A 20,332-nucleotide genomic window follows, 5' to 3' on the forward strand; every position below is an offset into this window, starting at 1 on the left:
GTTTGATAGTGTTGCTACTGATCATTCTTGTCTTGCCAAATTAGTCGTAATTTAGTAGATGTATAAGTCAGGTGCAAGTCATACTCTTATATTTGTATATGTTTGATTATGTGTTAGTTATGTACTTTACATTATTACTGGTTAGTGATATACTCATCATGTAATTGTTGGCTATTCCAACTATTTGAATAAAAGAAATATGATCTTTGACCAAAAAATATTTATATCTAGTGTCTTATACGTTGCAAATATAATTATCTCTAGCAGAATAAACTTATAGAAAAATTAGAAATTATGAGTAACACTTGTAAGTGTATTATTTTCGTCACATTTTTGTCACTAATTAAAAAAAGATTATTGCATATTTGATTTGTTAGAATCAAAATGTGACAAATCTACTATGATATCAAACATGCACTAAATCAATTCAAAAGTATTTTGTCTAGTACTATGCCTTTATTTTATTTTTCTGGTGGGATTATGCGAGATTATAATGGAAATTTTCCGATTGCTTATGTGGATTGCGGATGTATTCATCCTTGTTGAATGCTTCAAGTGACACCCTAAACCCTAAAATATGAATAATTAATTTTGAATTACTTTTACAAGAATACTCTTTAAGATGTTTTTCACAGTGGAGAGAAAAATTACAAATTCTAAAATAATTAATAAAATCATTATCAAAATAGGTTTAAGGTACCACATTTACACTTAACACATTATTTTTTTTTTAGTTACTTACACTTAACACATTACAATTAAGTATCACTAAATTTATTCATTGTCAAAACTAGGAAAACCTTTTTTTCTTTAAAATTGCATCTTAGACATCATAACTAAAATAAGATTACTGAAAATATGACTCTATAACTCATCTCCAAGTATAACTATCAGAGCAAAGTTTTTCAAAACCTGAACTTTAAAACTCATCAATATTTATTTACTTTGATTTTGCAAATACAAGATTAAACCAGACAAACACAAATAATGAAGTGGTGAGTTTCAAAAGCATAAAATAATATACTCTAGTATTTTTTTTTTCAAAGATCTCTCATTTATAGGGCAAGTGTTTCATTAATAATCCTAAAAGTGACATGATGTTAACTAACTGCGTGGGCAAGGCTAGTCCAAGGATATATATATATATATATTTTGACAAAAATAAATTATATTCATTCATTCAAATTGATAGAGTACATCGATATAATGCAAATTCGTTAAAAACAAAAATGATGAATCTGTGAACAGGCTCACAACATCCATGTTAATAGCATAAAACGGCAAGGTACAAATGCATACACATATGACTATATTTAAATCTCCGGAATAGCCATGTCTCCGGATCTGCAACGTGGATGACGGTCAAAGTTATTGATTGAATCTGCACTGGATCGAAACTGATCTGACAATCTGAACCGATCAAATACCTGAGAGAAACAAGAAAGACAAACAACGTTGCACAAAGATGACAAACAAACCAACGTCGTACGAAGACGACGAAATCACAAAATAAAAAACGTAACAGATGTGAAAATCACTTATTTCAATAAAAAAGAAATAGAAAAACGAATTAGAGGAGAGATTTTGAGTTAAAATCCGATGAAAAGAAGAAAGGAGTGACGGCAAACTAATAGTCCAAGGATATATTTATATTTACAATAGCTACCAAAGCAAATTACTACAGTTCAGTTGTTATGTTTGTCCAAAAACATATTCTTTTTTGTTTTCGTAGAGGCCTTGAAGAAAAGGTTGGGCTGTTTGTATTCTATCACAACAAAAATTGTAATTACGATACTAAAAGTTTGGATCATTTGAAAGAAAGGTCCAAAATCTCACAATGCGGCAAACTAAAAGGTTAGAATCACAAAGAGATACATCTACCGCTATACAAAACATGCATTAAATCAATTCAAAAGTACTTTGTCACTAGTACTGTGCCTTTATTTTTATGGTGGGGTTATGTAAGATTGTCATGAAAAATTTTGGTTGCTTATGTGGCGCGTATTCATCCTTGTTCAATGTTTAATGTGACACCCTAAATCCTAAATGTGATGCTTTTTTGCATTAGAGAGGAAAATAATAAATTTTAAAATAATTAATAAAATCATTGATAAAATGGGTTTAGAGATCTTGTCTCTCTTTGTGAGTAGGTCGATTTGGACTAAACTAGATAAACAATCTAAGTATTATTGTTCCTCTATTCTTTGATTTTATTGTGGAATTTACATAAACTTAGGTTGCTAAATTTGTTCCTGATTAGTAAAAAAATTGTTCTTGGTTGATTGTTTTTTCTTAGACTGCTTGGTTTACATTGTTATTTACTCCAAACATTGCCTTGTTGGTTTTGCACAAGGGTTCAAATTCTATAGCACAAAATATGAGATGTTTCTTTTTTTTTTTTTTTTGTTACTAGGGGAAAAACAGAAATAAAAAAAGAACACGAAAAGGGCGAAGCTAGCTAGCCTCTGGGAAAGTAGGTTCTACAAGCATCATCCCTAATAAGCGGTAACAGTCCTTCAGGAGGAGAAGCATGATTAGTCATCACATAGTCTGAAGTAGCTCCCATCTTTGTTAGAAAATCAGCGCAATTATTTCCCTCACGAAGGATGTGCAAGATAGAAGTATTGATGTGAATGATCAAATACTTTATATCTTGAATGAGAGTGGCATAGACATGAAACTTCATGGGAGGTCAGTTGATGAGGCTAACAGAATGGAGGGAGTAGCACACAAAATCATGATTCCCAAAGTTTTAACCATACACAAACCATTAAAAATGGCAAAGAGTTTAGCAAGAAGAATATCAGATAAATTAGTGATAATTCGGAGAAAACAGAGATAAAAAACAATCAATGTTCCTACGAAGACCACCAAATTGGTTCACAGAGGATTGCCATGACAACTCTCATTGACGTTAAGAATATAACAAGAATAAGATGTTTCAGTGTAAACCTTTTTTTTTTTTTTTTTTAAATATTAGATTTATTAAAAAAAATATCTTTAAGCTTAATATGAAAACCTATCTTGAATAGTTTTTTAAGAAAACCATTTTTAATTGAGGAGAGAGAAATATAAAATGTCTTCATATAATGTTAAACAATACAAAATAGAATACTTTTCTTAAAAATCCTTAATAAATACTCTAATATTTAGATCAAAATGATTTTAAAAAAAAGTTTAAACACTAACCTAAGTAAAATATCAAAATAATTTATTTAACAATCTTAGACAAACGGGCCATATATTTCAATGAGTTAATAAAATAGACTAATATTTTTTTTTTCATCTAATGTGGTTCCCATATGTCCTATTTTTCTAAAACACTCTTTGCTTGGATTATAGAATTTGAAATATGCATATATATAAACAACAATTAAAATATTTTTCATTTCAGCAGTTGCGAATTTGGCTTTTAAAAAAAAAAAAAAGCAAAATCTGATAAAATCTGCGAAATAAAATAAAAAATTTGATCAAAAAATTCGTAAAATCAAATAAAGCTAATGCGAACTTTTTTGGATTTTACTAAGAATATGAAAAAAAAATTAAAAATTAAAAATGGGTTTAAACGATAAGATTTTGGATTTTGAGTGGCGCAATCTCATAAGAAGTTCATTCTAGAGGAGTCGTGGTCCTTGAAAACCGGAATTGAATATTTGGATTTTGGATAGTGTCAAGAAATCCAAATTTTCGACTCGAACAGAACGAGAACAATTAACAATGACCTAAAACACAAGAATAAGGGTTAATATGGTTCTTAAACTCACTATACTTGTTACAAACTAACTTCGTAGTTGTGCTATTACAATTCCGATTATATAACCCGAATTGATGTTCCCTTGAATTCTTGACACAAGAGGGGGTATATGAGGTGTTCGGATTTTATAATATGAAGAAAAAAACAAGGAACGCGCCATATTATATGGGGTGTTCAAATTAATGAATCCAAACTACTTATTATGTTCAGATTGTATAATCCAAATAGGTGAAAAAATCATTTTTCGCCTAAAAACAGGGGGAAAAGCTCAGTTCAGATTCTATAGTCCGAAAATCCCCCAAGGCATTTTTGTAAAAATAAAAAATAGGGTGCCTGAGACAGTCATATGGTGGAAAAAGTAATATCCTATAAAATATCATAGGGTTTGCCTAGATTGAACTGCATTGTGTTTTGAAAGTTGCTCTTTAAACTTCAAAAATTGCTTTCACACCCTAAAATTACCTTAATACCTCCAAAGATAGTTAACTGTTGTTCTCTGCTGCTTAATTCCAACAATAGTTAACCGCAGTTAACTGGAATTGAAAATATTAATGTAATTTTAGGTTGTGGAAGAGAAATTTTTAAATCTTAAAGAGCAAAGCCCTCCACTTATCATAAACTATCCTATGATGGCACAATTTCTAAAAGTCTATCTGAAGGTACATTCCAAGGGTGTACAAAGCATGAGCGCAAGTCGAGATGTCCTACACCATGGCGTTTAAGGCATAGAACTTTGAGTTTTACTCTTCTCCCTTTTAGTTTTGCTCATTCCCACCCTGATTTTCCCTAAATAACTCCAGCGTGAGTTAACAATCGCTTGGTGCCAAGCGTGAGTTAACATGTGTTGGTACCCAGCATGGGTTAACATGTGTTGGTTTTAGGTAAGCTAACATAACATAAATTCTTGACAGAGAAACTGTTTTTTTAAGCCCCTAAACGTGCATTTTTCACAATATCCATCATCGGCTACCACCACATTCATTCATTCACAATACCTTATGTTCATTTTTTTAATTTCCAGTTGTTCACTACATTTTTTAAAAACATTCATTTGCTCAATGATAATCATGTCTTAGAAAGATCAATTCATTATTTTCTAAAATAAATATTAACTAAAAATACACAAGTACGCAAAATCAATTCCAAAACAATAGAATACGGTAACTTTATTTAGTTTTAATTTCATCTCCGTTCAAATCGTGCAATAAACAAAGCCTTGTGTTACATTACATTCTCCGTAAGGATGTTGTATCATCATGATGTTGGATTAAAATTAAATTCATGGTTGTTTGCTCAAAATGTTGGCATTAAAGTGTTTTATACTTAGTGTAAAAATTTGCAAGTCTCTTTGAAACTTAAAAGAATGAAGTGAACACATTTTGTATTATACTAAATCAACTATATATGTTCTCTCATCGAATTCCCTCATATAAGATGGGTAATGACAAAAAGGAATGCATTCTAATATGTTCTTTTGAACTTAATCCTACTGCCCTGGCAACTGACAAGTTTCAATTGACAGAGGAGCATGATCAAGCTCAAAACAACGTCTTAGAAATGCATTCTCGTTTGTCACACTCATCTTATACGAATGAATTCGATGTGAGAACCTATATAGTTGACTCGGTAGAATACAACATGTGTTTTATCCATTCTTTCGAGTTTTCAAAGAGACTTGTAAAACTTTACACTAAGTATAAGACACTTCAATGCAAACAACTTCAACAAACTACCATAAATTAAACTTAATTCCAACAAAATAATGACACTACATTATAATACAATTTAATACAACCTAAACATTTTCATCTGTCCGAATCAAACTCTTGCGAATATCTTCAGAAGATCTCAGCAACGAAACATCCAACTCGATCGTCGAGAACATGCCGTGCTGACCAAATATCGAGAACATGCTCCTCACGTCGTCGTCGTTCTTGAGCATCATTTGGCTGAACCGCAATCTCCCTGATGAGTCGATCGATGGACGTCGATACCAAACATTGTCCACATACCTTTCGCCTATGTGGTTGAGTTTTCGGTTGATTTGATCCAGTTGATCCTTTAGATATACTAAGGTGACATCGACTCAAACCCTGAACAAATTGGGCTTTTCACCGTTGTAGAAAACTGCAACTAACATCGTGTTCATATCTACTGGATAAATGTCCATTGATTTGGATCTACACCATAAGAAATTAAAAACAATGAATGAAAAACTCATTCAAACATTTCACCAAACACTTGGAATGCAAAATATACATAAACTCTAAAACTAAAAACTAAAACATAAGCATGTAAGCATCTAAACACTTAATCAACTTAAATCTAGTCTAACAAGGAATCATACCTTAAAGATGTAAACATTTAATCATTTACTACAAAAAGAAAAATCAAAATTTATATAAACCCTGAAACTAAAACATTTCTAATTTAAGAGAAAAAATGTAACATATAAACATAAAACGTCAATGGTAATGAGATTATCAAAGCTTACTTGTTATTGGAGTTTTGCCTGATTTGAGTTTGAAGAAATTTGGTGTTGGATGATTTGAGAGAGTAATAAAGATTGAGAAATTTGGTGTTTGTGAAATGGAAGAAATGAGCTGATGTCTCAGCTATATAATAACGCAACATGAGCTAACTCACGTTGGATATCCGTGCATGTTAACTCGCGCTGGGTACCAAGCGATAGTTAACTCACCTATTGGTTATTTAGGAAAAATCAGGGTGTAAATGGGTTATTTAGGAAAAATCAAGGTGGAAATAAGCAAAACTAGGAGGGAGAAGAGTAAAAATTGAGTACTTTTGGCCTTCTACGTCTTGTTTTTGCGCAATGGAATGGCAAAGAAAAACCCAAATATCAAACACAAGCTCTACTAAAAGCAAAGTAAAAGCATCATTAAAAAAAAAATAAAAAAAAATAAAAGAGTAAAGTAAAAGCTTAACCAATGCGCTGTTATAAACATTTCTAATCATTTGAGAATTAAGCATCACAATATATAAATTTCGCCACTCGAAAATGAAATAAAAAAATGGTTTGGATAATATAACTAATGTATTTGGGTACATTATAATGAAGTATATCAAAAAATTAAAATAAGACTAACTACAATTTTAGTTATCTTTTGTATATTGTAGTAGCACCGCGTTTTGTGGGGTTCATCTTTTTGTGCTGGATTAGCCTGTCAAAAGCAGCACCTTCGCTGTGCTCTCATTGTTTGGCATCCAATTCATTGTGTATATATCTAATCATTCATGAACACATTTCACGTACTCTTTCTATAAATACTTATAAGCTTCTTTGTAATCTCACTTCATATCATATAGTACTTGAATCCTCCACATACGATGGCATTCTCTAGAAGCTTCATTGTTTCATCACTTCTCCTCTCACTTGTTCTTTTTCATATGGTTGAAGCACACCAACTTGTAAGGCATACTTGTCTTCTTTGACCTATATACTTCCTCTCTTTCTTATATCATGTGTTCCTTTATCATATTTGTCTCAAATTATTCTTATTTATTTGTCATCATTCTATAATGATACAACATTTATTATTACTTTTACTAATATTGTTTTTGTTTTTATTTGGATATCTCATGTATTCATTAGACTACTTAAAAAGAAAAAAAAATTAGATGTATCTATATATAGTTTGAACTCCAACTCATTGATTTAAGTAATTATGTGTGTGAGTTTCCGATAACTATTATCATTTCGTTTATTTATAAAAAAAATAAAATAAAATAATAGTAACTAGACTTTCCACCCGTGCTGCCGCACGGGTCATATACATTGTAGATATAGTAGACAAAAACAAATCTCAATGCATATCAAAGAGAATGAAATATGTGGTTCCAAATATATGCAGATGTTGGAATTCGAACCTCAGACACCACGCTTATTCACCAAAAAAATATTAATTTTTATCAATCGTGTGTTACTTCATTCTTTTGTTAAAATTATATGTCAATATTATATTATTGGTATGTTACTTCATATTTTTCTTTTTTTTTTTGAAAAAATGTTACTTCATTCTTTTGTAAAAATTATATGTTAATGTTATATTATGTACCTAAAAATAGTTCATTCTTAACCTGAACATGTAAAATATTTTATTTAAATAATTTTCCTTTTATCGAATATTTGGCCTTTACCGTAAATGATACCCTTTAACTGTTTGTTGAAATGTTTCTTCCACCTGTTTATATAGATTGCAAAATTCAGGTGCATTTTATGGTAAATATTTAACAAAGAGAGTTCAGTTCTAATTTGGATGAAAAGTGTAATATTAACAAAAAAAAATGTTGCTATAATCTTTCAAAACCCTTTTATTCCAATAGGGCGATTTGTTTTGTTGAAGAAATAGGGCGATTTGTTTTGAAGAAATAGGGGAAATAAAGCGATGCCGATTTGCTTTGTTCATGAAAATAGGAGATTAGGTGTGAGCATTAGCGTTGTTCATGAAAATAGAAGATTAGGTGTGAGCATTAGGGTTAAAATGGTAAAATTATGCAACAGGGTTTAGGTTAAAATTAGGGCTCATGAAAATATGAGATTAGGTGTGAGCATTAGGGTTGTTCATGAAAATATAAGATTAGGTGTGAGCATTAGGGTTAAAACGGTAAAATTATGCAACAGGGTTTAGGTTAAAATTAGGGCTCATGAAAATATGAGATTAGGTGTGAGCATTAGGGTTGTTCATGAAAATATAAGATTAGGTGTGAGCATTAGGGTTAAAACGGTAAAATTATGCAATAGGATTTAGGTTAAAATTAGGGCTTACGGGTTACATTTAATATATAAGAAGATTAGGTGAGAGCAATAGGATTGTTCATGAAAATAGGAGATTAGGTGTGAACATTAGGGTTAAAACAGTAAAATTATGCAATAGGGTTTAGGTTAAAATTAGGGCTTACTTGTTAACTTTAATATATAAGAAGATTAGGAGAGAGCATTAGGATTGTTCATGAAAATAGGAGATTAGGTGTGAAAATTAGGGTTAAAATAGTAAAATTATGCAATAGGGTTTAGGTTAAAATTAGGGCTTACATGTTAACTTTAATATATAAGAAGATTGTTCATGAAAATAGGAGATTAGGTGTGAACATTAGGGTTAAAACAGTAAAATTATGCAATAGGATTTAGGTTAAAATTAGGGCTTACTTGTTAACTTTAATATATAAGAAGATAACATAAGTACATATTAAAAATCGATACACATAATCATTGTTGTAACAAAAATGCATATATAAAATAAGACACATAATGTAGCAGTTAATCTGTTCAATCTAATTCAAAGATTAGTTAATGGGATAATTATGTACTCCTATATCTGCCAAACATTTACCTAATCCACATGTACTGTTTTTAACTTACAGATGAGCAACTTTGGAGCTACATCACCATCCCCTCTTCCCCAAACTATAGGTAATATTAATTTTCAAACTTATATTGTCTGTCCAAAAATAGCTAGTAAATTTAATGGGTCTAATTATTTAAGAACGTTTGTTATGGTGTACAATGTACAGATTGTGGGGATGCTTGTAAGGGAAGGTGTCTATTATCATCAAGACCAAATTTGTGCAAGAGAGCTTGTGGTAGTTGTTGTGCTGTGTGCAAGTGTGTCCCTCCTGGCACTGCTGGAAACTTTGATTCATGTGAATGTTATGCTAAACTCACCACCCGCAATCAAGTTCGAAAGTGTCCTTGATTTAAGTATATGGGAAAAACTTGAGAAAATTTTCGATGGAGAGAATTCAAATCCTGATACAAAATTTATGTGGATCTTATCGTTATGAAATATTTATATACAAACATATAAATATATACATACCGCATAAATTTGAGTCAATAATAAGGAGAATATTGAAAGGGAATGTTGAAAAAAATTGTCATGCTTTTGTGCAAAAAATTAATAAATTATTCTATTAATGCTTTTTCGAAATTGATGTACTTGGCTCGATTATTAATAAGTACCAATAAATTTTTATTATTAATTTAATTTAAGTTTTACATAATTTTTTAGAATTATATCCATCCTTCTAGATCTATCATAGTCGTTGTTTTTTTAAAGTAGTTTAATGGCTATAAATTCACCTAATATGAATAAGTGGAGTGTATTGAATTCGAACTTCAGACTCTACATATATAATGCAATTTATCTAAAAATTATGTTATCCTCGTATGAACTATCTACTAATTCTGTGGTGCCATCAATAAATAAATCTCATTCTTCAGCATTGATTATAGACAAAACTAACTAAAATCAGAACTTTTTTTTTGGTTTTCCACAAAAGGGATTGGACACACAAAAAAAAAAAAAAAAAAAAAAACAGGGTCAATTGGCCTTGGTTATTGATTTGCCATCGAGAGAAAAGTAAATTACACATGGGAGATCTCATTTCTTAAAAGCTCCTAATTTTTTGTTGTCAATTTTAACTCTCTAATCACACAGTTTGAAGTCTCAATGAGATTTATTCAGATTGATCCGACAACATAACATTCGTAGCAATGACCGATTTTATGATAATAATGTCTCACAATCACAAGTGTAGATATTTAGAGAATGAGGTTTTGAATCTTAAATTTTCCACTTTTTCATATTTATGAGATGTAAGTTTAATCATTAATCAATTTGACAAAAAAGAAAATAATGATGATCTTAGGTGTATTATAACTTTTACTTAATTTTCTTTAGTCAAAAGTGTGTGTATTTTTTTATTATATTGTGGCCAGAATATTATTACTACCATATCTTTTATTTAATTTTCTTTAGTCAAAAGTGTGTGTATTATTTTATGGGAGATGCTAACCGGTGTCTCCGGAGTATTGGTTAAGGATATGAAAAAGGAAATTATATAGTAGTTAATGCATTGAAATTGTTTAATTAATTTATAATAAAGTAAAAAACAGTTTCCCTTTTATGATAATAATTCCCTTTTATAGTATGTTTAACCAGTGCTCCAGAGCCACCGGTTAGCAGGACCCTTATTTTATTATACTGTGGCAAGTAGAATAATGAATAATTGCTCCGTATAATTACATATCTATGAAGTTTTGATACAAATATGCGAAATTTTACAAATTTAGAATACGATATGATATGCTAATAAGATTTATATAATATCTTTAAAAGAAAAAAAAAATTCTAGATTACCTTTGAAGAATGGTGGGTAATTTACCCACCAACCAATGAAAATGAGCAATTTGTTGGTAGGGTCAAAATAGTTCATGGATACCACTTAAAAATGTGCTTATGTGACTAATGTGTATTGGTTGAGGTAAATTACCCACCATTCTTCCATGGGTATCCTAGTTGTCAAAAAAAAAAAAGATTTATATAATAATATTTAAATGCTTGTAAAATACTCCCTCCGGTCCTATTTATAAGAAAATTTTGGGTCAACAAAAATTGATGTATCTAGTTAAAAATTCAGTCCAAATACATTCACTTTTGTTGACCTAAATTTCTCTTATAAATAGGACCGGAGGTAGTACATGAAATAAATTTGTATTGATTACTATTATAGATATAAGTTAGTTTTTTTTTAGAGAGAGATATAAGTTAATTATAAGTTAATATTAGTCCTTTCCTAAAAAAAAAGAAAGTTAATATTAGTCCTATAGTAATATATAGTTGTAACAACCTTATTAGAATGTATTAGTGTAGATATATGTCGTTGTCCCGGTTAATTATTCTAAACAAAATTGTGTGCATGTAGTAACATGTTATAATCATATATATATACAAAAAAAAAAAAAAAAAAAAAAAAACCCACTACAAAATAGGTCTAAAACCATCGCAAACATTATGCGCAGAGGTTAAAAACGACTACAAAATAGGTCTAAAACCACCGCAAACATTATGCAGAGGTTAAAAACCACTACAAAATAGGTCTAAAACCACCGCAATGTATGTGTTCTTTTTGTGTTTTGCGCCCATGAGCCCCATGCCATGTGTCATTGCGTTTTTTGGAATTTATTGCTTTTAGTCAAACAAATTTCGTCAATTTCTTAGTCAAACCCCCCACATATAATTTGTCCGTCATGTGGCTTCGTTTAGGATGAATCTTATTTATGTTTATTTATCGGATGAACTTGGTTTTATATCTACTTTTGGTAGTAGGAATATAAGTATGACATTGAACTCCTAAATTGTTATTATGGTTCTTTAGTTGATGGTTTTTATAATCCGTCTTTGACTTCATATAACTTTGTTTTGTCCTTTGTTATTAAAATTTGTTGCTATAAGGTCTAATGTTTAGGGAAATATCATTTTTTTTTTTGTAGTGGTCAGAGGTTTGAACCCCGAACCTTACATATATTATGCATTGTCCATATTAACTGAACTAAACTCACGACGACTAGCGAAATATCATTTACTTTATGGCATAGACACTTAGATCATATATTTATAAGTAAATATTTTTCTTTTAACAAATATGCATTATTAAATCATCAATTTATTATATAAAATTAGAACACATTTACTTGAATTACTTGAAGACATACACACGATTAACGGACTCGTCGAGATTTGAGACAAAAATATTCATTTGCCTTATCACAAGCTCTATCTATAATCGTATAACCCTAGGTACCTTCCATTATAGACGCTAGTGATCGGGTCTACACTTTGTTTCTACACAAATCATTATTAGGTATTCAAAAGTTGATTATTCGTTGATAACGTTTATCGGGCCTAATCATGATCAAATGGATTACAACGTCAGCCTATTTTAATAAAACCAAAACTCACAATTGATTGTAGCCCTCAAAATACTAGAAAAAAATTCTAACATTCTGCCACATGGAAAAAATCAATTGTGTATTTTTTTTAACTTGAAGAAAACATTTTGAAAATGACTCTCGAACTGCTAAAAAACTTCATAACGTGGCCACTAAATAAATGATCCTAAGATGCAACACCTAAATAAGACTCCATCCAACAAAATTAAATGATATTGAATCTTGGTGATAGTTATATCCTTATTGATACAACACCTTCCATGGTTACAAATATCATCAATTCCGTCGATTAGCCACATTCAAGTAGAGTGTAGAAAAAAAATGATATGTCAACTTGATCCATCAATCATACTATCATTCTCTTTGTCACTCATGAATTTCTGTCAAATGTCTCGAAACAAGAGAAATTACATAGTACATAAGAAACCACAATGTCTCAGCTCTAAAAATAGTGGCGATCAACACCGGGCTTAAATTTTTAACGTATAATGTCTCAACTCCAAAATAATATCTATCGCTGACATATTGATCCCAACGACATAGAGCTTTAATTTATTTTTTACATATATTGCCTCATCTCCAAAGATTATCATTTAATGCAGTCAAAATAAGTTGATCTTATCGTCGAAGAAATTGTTTTCTCATTCCTATCGAAGTTGGACCTATAGTTGATGTCTTTTTCATATATCCTGTATAACATTGGCCATAGTTTCTCACTCTTTCCTTTCATTTATTTTTCAACTTTTTTACCAGAAGAAATATACGGTTACCTAGCTACCTCACTCGTAGTGCAACTTTGAGTTTAAATGTTTGTACAACTTAAGATAAAACTTATATGAAATATTTAATTTCAAGTAAAGGATTTTAATTTTGCAAAAAGTGAGGAAGATATAAGTGCCTATGCTGATTATCTGGGTAAGATTTCTTTTTCATGCTTCCCTTCTTTGATGTCTTCTACTACCTATTTTATACTAATCTATAATTTTTTTTAGCAGGATCCTCAATCATGCTTGGCATAGCTTCTACACATTGTTTGGTCTTAGCACAAATCTAAAAATCCAGTCATTGGCATCAAACATGGGTCAGGTTCTCAAAGTGAATGGTGGAAATGTGAGCAAGTCAATCACTTGCCATTCCCTACTGTTTCCTTATCAAGTATATTACTGTCACGAGATTCCCAATGTTCGGCTTTACCAAGTTGATATACAAGATCCTGAAACAAAGGTGAAGATCAATCGGGCTATAGCAATATGTCACCTTGATACCTCCAATTGGAATCCGGGCCATGCTGCATTTATGGTTCTTGGGTCGGGTCCTGGTCTCATTGAGGCATGCCACTAGATTAGCGAAAATCAATTATCATGGACACTTGCAGATTGAGAAGACGGGTTTGTTGTCTTGCCAAGGAAATAAAAAACTAGGTGTTTGAAATTAATTAGGTGTGTTGCAACCTTCCAGTTTAGGCTTTACCTAGGAGCTGAAACTATGTGTGGTAATAGTCAGGTGTGTAATAGGATTCCTTGCAGCGGTCAATAGCTGTTGGTTGAGTCCTTTGTAACGTTGAAGTTGTGTTTAATATTAATGTGAATATTAGTATTCTACTTATAATGGGTTTAAATTTGATATAATTCAAGTAAAAATGTAAAACTTTTCAAATGAATATTTTCCAAATTTTAGTCATAGATAGGGTAGGTAAAGTTTGATTGACCTCATAGTTGGAATTCTTTGTAAAAATGGACTATAAAGCACACGAATATCATGCACGACATGTTTTTATGAATGTAAAATATTCATATATAGTAAACCACGTGTGTTGGTGTCACACTCCAACACGTCCTCAATTTTAATAAAGAACAACGATTTTAATCAAGAATGGAAGTTATTCGATGCGCAATGGTAATGTAGGTAGAGTCAGTGAAATGCTGCATAAGAGTTGGCTGAAACAAATTATCTGTAGCTGTATCAACTGATGCAGTGGCTTCATCAAGCACCAAAATCTTCTTGCTCTTCTTAAGCAGAACCCTACCTAGGAAAACTATCTGCCTCTGACCCATGCTCCAATTCTTGCAATTTTATCTAACTATAAAAGCATCAACATCCACATTAGCAATAGGTTCAAGAGTAGAAATATGTTATACTTCTGATGGACTTTGATGTAAATACTACACACTATATTTGGCCTAAATTTAGATCGAATACGTATACCTTTTTGCTTATATTTATGTCTGAGGAGAGTATTTATATTCAATAAAATTGAAGGCAACCTGAAGAGTCAAGCTTTCCTTCTTTCTTTCTAACTTCATCTCCCAGTTGACACTTATCCAAGGCCTATTTTAAAAGAACGTAAATTAGTATTTGAAGAACAATTACAAGTCAAAAAATTTGTTCAAAACCAAGGATCGCTGTCATTGAATCTTGTTCAACAAATAAAAAAACACAAACACACATCTATATTTGTTAATCAGTGTACTCTTCAAGGGGCCAGATTACTTCTCACTGTCCCCTCAAACATTGTTGGAACTTGCGGAATAATGGTTAGTCTAGACCTCAAATCATGCAGTCCGATTGTAGAGATGTTGATGTTGTCAATGATAAGTACCCCGACAGTAGGTTCAACAAGTCGGAAGAGTGTTTGTATAAGAGTTGATTTGCCGCTACCTGTTCTACCAACAATGCCAGTTTTCAATCCTCCACGAAATGTGCATGTCAGGCCACACAACACAAGCGGAAGATGTGGAGCGTACCGAACCTTCATCACATACAACAAATCCATACAAATGTTGAAATGGAGCACAAACACCTTATGAAAAAAAATATATATATATATATTATGTTATGGAGTATGATGTATCTATAGACAAATCATATGCCAATTTCTAACCATTTAGGAAAATAGAACCTTAGCATGAATTTTAAAAATCAATTACCTGCAAAATGAAAGAAAACAGAACCAAAAACATATTACAAAGGCCCGCAACATGGAGAAAAAATTCCAGTACTTGCAAGTTCCGGATATCAACCTCGCCATATGCGGGCCAAGAAGGATCTGGACTATTTTCGTCTTGGAATGGTTGTATACTGACGTATCCTTGCAAAGAGTCAATATCATTAAAGCTAGACCAGCGATGCCTCAAAAATCAGAAAAATGACACTAAGGAGAGACAATTATGCCTAACTTCTCAATACACAAGCAGAGTAAATTTTGATTGATATATGATACCGGACTTGAATTACGTGTCTGGATTTATGATTCCAGGTGGATTCTGATATCAAGAATATCAAAGAAAAGACAAATCTGATCAAAGACAACATATCTATACGGAGACATAACCATTCCATAGCAGCAGCAATGTTGAACTTTGGCAAAGAATATCCATTAATCAGGTTCATATATGTTTTCTGTATCCATTGCACTTTGGTAAGTAGAACCTTGCAAGACAACAAAGAGGAAGAAAGCGGTAAAAAAGACAAGCGACAAATTATTCCAAAGTTATAATTATTGAAAATAACTGACAAGAAACGGAAAGAACGGAACTATGACATACTCTATTAAAGATCTGTCCACTTGGAGTAGAATTGAAAAATTATACGGGGGCGCGAAAGATGTAAAAGTGCATTTTCTTGAAGAGTATAGGAGCTGTCTTATAATGTCCTTATTTCATTAGAAGTTTTTCACCAAGAAGTTCCATAAAATTGGTTCCAATGTTGAGAAGATCGGCATACTTTCCACTGAGTAATTTTTCCATCTTTCATGACCTACAGAATAACAATAAATACTCACCAATATAAGGTTAGCAGCAGTAGGTAAGAACTTCACTTGATGAATAACATAAACAACTGTTTTTGAACTTAAAACACTCAGCAAGCATTCCTGCCACACTTATAAATCTAAAGATAGACTTCCATATGAGACAGTTGTTTGATTGAGAACAATAGGTTGGGAAATCGCAAATTGGTAACTATTAGCTGTACATGGTTCCTCCAATGATGGTTGGGAAATGGTCTTTGCAGGTTCCTTGCAAAATGATACCTAGCCAACTCAGTCTCATATGGTTCCTCTAATGAAAGATAACTTTAGGTCTCAAATTGCTTATGATTGTATCCATGTCTCTCTTTCACTATTTCTTTTTATTTTGTCATGTATCTTTAATTTTTTTCCATTTTATTCGATACAAATGTTTCATTTTATTCAATACAAATGTAACAAAAAGTTAGTACTATATCATATCGGACCGCCAATTTTGACTAGAAGGACATGTAGGACGCTATATTTTCTTTAAAAATCTTCAATATATGGTCTTCGACGAGTCTCTTCATTTTAGTCCTCTATAAGGGATGAAAAATTATTTTTTTCATCCATTTAACTTCCCACGTACCCTCTAAATATATCATTTTACTTCTCGTGATTTTATAACCCGAAACATATTTAATGTTTTTCATATTATAAATACGAATTTTTTTGATCAAATTCAACTCACAATTCAAATTATATGTTCATCACAATTACACTTTACCCTTGATTCATTTAAATTAATGACATATTTTTCTATTTTATGTGTTTTGAACATAATACAAAGTATATAATCCAAAATCTGTCAAACCCCAAATCATAATTTTTAACACAATCCGCGCACATTTTAAATTATATCACCTGCATCAATATTGGACATGAGTTCAAATTATAAAATATTAAATCTGTCAGAACTGTGGACGAGTGGCATTACAAGCAAGGTTTAGATGGTTTATGGTGTGTTTAGTGTAACACCCCGTTTTCCCAAGATAAAAATTTCATAAAGATAATCAGAGTAATTCACATATAAACGGATGCTACACTTCTAAAAGATCATACATGGAATAATTAACTAATTTTCCTTCAAAGTTCAATCAACATAAATATTCAAAACTTCGCAGCGGAATTTATTTCAACTTCTAAAAATAGTAGTCTTTGGCACGAGGGCCTCTTCGTAAATGTCACATAAAAATCCAATCTAAAAACATAGTCATAAACTTCATTAAGCAATACGTAAGGAATAGAAAGCAACAACAAAATTCCCATCCCGTTACGTATCAGAGCACCTAAGACACACGAGAGAGAAACCTCACACGACATCAACTATTCTTGGTTACCTGCAAGTTACCCATGGTGGGCAACATAGAAGGGGTGAGATTTCAAAAATAATAATATTAAGCATATAATTCATCAATTACATTTAACAACTTAAACTTCATCACTTAGCAATAATAATACTTCATGTAATACTTCATTAAATCATCAATCAACTTCTAATCATCATTAACATCATATTCATCATATATAACAACATAATCATCACATCATAAACATCATCTTATAACAACATAAACATCATATTCATCACATATAACAATATCATAACATCATCATAATCAACATCATATCAATATCATAAACAATATCATAATCAATTTTCATAAGCATCATAACAACATAATCATCACATCGTAAACATCATCATAATCAATATCACAAACAACATAACAATGTCATAATCATAATTATTCATAAGTACTTCATTAACTACACATGGATAGAAGACAACTCAACAACAACTTAACAACTCATGGATGATAATTCATCAACAACTTAACAACTCATGGATGATAATTCCTCAACAACGACTTTGACTCGACAATGCAACTTCAACTCGACTATGCAACTTAGACCTCTTATATGCATGTGGTACCAATATGGGGCATCAAGTCCCAATCGCTATTTGAGTATTATTATACTTCCGGAGCATCAAGCTCCAATCACTGAATGCTAATGCATGGACTCGACCTCTTAAACATCTTAACTCAACGACCTCTTAAATAGTCCAATAATTTGGAACATCATTATCAACATCTTAATCAACTTAGAATGACTCATGCAACTTAGTTAAATAACAATAGCAGCATAGGCAGATTACATCAACAGCAAGACATAAAAATATCAATTGCAATTCAACAACATCTTAAATATTCAATAATATCTCAAGTAATGCACATAAACAATGTATCACATCTTATTCAATCATCAACATCTTAAAACATCATACATACATATAACACTTCATCAATCATGGACAATATCGTATTCACAAACATATGCATACATATACTAATTCATCAATCATATTCAATTATTCACTGTGACCTACGTGCAGTAATTTGACCATAACTCAAGTTCTATAAATCATTTTGAAGTCAAACTAACGGCATTAGAAAGCTAACATCCATACCTACAACATTCGTGTTTACACCTAAGAACAATTCTGTACCAATCAATATCAGTTTACATTTCAAATTCGGACAAAGTTGTGCTGAAATTCATAAAAATTCACTGTGACCTACGTGCAGTAATTTGACCATAACTCAAGTTCTATAAATCGTTTTGACATCAGACCAACGGCATTAGAAAGCTAACATCCATACCTACAACTTTCGTGTTTACACCTAAGACCAATTCTATACCAATCAATACCAGTTTTCATTTCAAATTCGGGGCAGAGATGAAAAGAAAAATCAGAAAAAGCAACCTATATTATTCAACTTCACTTTCATTCAAAATCATCACAATCATCACTCTTAACCCTAATTCTCAAATTCTCAAAAACTAAACCTACAACATGTTAAATACAATTTTCAGAATCATAGACTCAAGATTATTGAATGTTAGTTCCACCCTTACCTTAGATTGATTGACAGCAAGGTTCTACAGACTTCTCATTCTCTGACTCTTCTCTTTGTTTTCTCCCAAATCCTTGTTTTCATGTAAAAACTATTCTAACCTAATTTCTCCTCTTTTATATCACTAACCACTTCTCTTAATTATACTTAAGCCCACTAAACTTCTTTAATTTCTAATTCAGCCCCCCAAGTCTACTTATTCTATTATTTAATCATATTCTAATAAATAATAAAATAAAACCACTTAATAAAATATCAACATACCACATAATCAAATAAATCATATAATTCGACTCTATCTCATTAAAATAATTACATAAACAAATGTAGGCTACTAATATATATATATATATATATATATATATATATATATATATCAACACATAACAAAATATCACTTATCAAATAAGTTAATTAAATTCTAGAAGAACAGACTCTAAACTCAAATAAATAAATAAATAAAACAAATAATTCAAAGAGGGCGTTAGATTTAGTGCATTTTTTACTGGTTGGGCCATTATACATGTTTCCTTTGCCATTTGTTACATTCTAGGATGGTATTGTGGTTATAGATAGTCTTGCATTCTCTTTCATTTTCATTGTAATTCGCATCCCGGTTTTTAGTTGTTGCTTGTTTAAGAGAGATCTCATATGGCCTTTGTGAGTTATTGTTCAAGTTGTTTCTCTTGTTTTCTATTCAGTCTGGTTGTACACTTATTGAGTACCTCTATTACTCCTTACGTTCTTGTATGTTCTTTACCCGATTTCTCTGCTCTTGTGGCTTCTTTTAACTTCTGAGCACCTCTTATTTTCTTTGCTACTTATATTCTATTGCTAATATTTGGAGTGAATTCCCATTAAACTCCATCAAAGTTAATTAACATCAAATCAACAAATTATATATATCCGGACAATCGTGCTAACCACATATAAGAAATTTTAATATTTTAATTTTGTGGTTATAGATAGTATTGCATTCTCTTTCATTTTTATTATAATTCGCATATTTTCTCCTTCAACTTAACTTCTTTCTTAGTTTTCTTTTGAAGGTCGTTTATGATGTCATAATCACTACTAACAATTCATACCTCCCCAAAATTGTTAGCTAACTCATAAAA

At 31.0% G+C, this 20,332-nt stretch overlaps 1 protein-coding gene across 1 annotated transcript; it reads left to right on the forward strand.

The window, feature by feature from the left end:
* Window positions 1-7,026: 7,026 nt before the first annotated feature.
* Window positions 7,027-9,732, forward strand: LOC11406624 (gibberellin-regulated protein 11). The gene is made up of 3 exons (XM_003629278.4): window positions 7,027-7,183; window positions 9,137-9,185; window positions 9,287-9,732. Exons 1-3 carry the CDS (start codon window positions 7,103-7,105, stop codon window positions 9,466-9,468), a joined length of 312 nt encoding a protein of 103 aa, XP_003629326.1. The 5' UTR covers window positions 7,027-7,102; the 3' UTR covers window positions 9,469-9,732.
* Window positions 9,733-20,332: the final 10,600 nt, after the last annotated feature.

This window comes from Medicago truncatula, chromosome 8 (assembly GCF_003473485.1).
Source record: "Medicago truncatula cultivar Jemalong A17 chromosome 8, MtrunA17r5.0-ANR, whole genome shotgun sequence".
In the NCBI taxonomy this organism is placed as follows: domain Eukaryota; kingdom Viridiplantae; phylum Streptophyta; class Magnoliopsida; order Fabales; family Fabaceae; genus Medicago; species Medicago truncatula.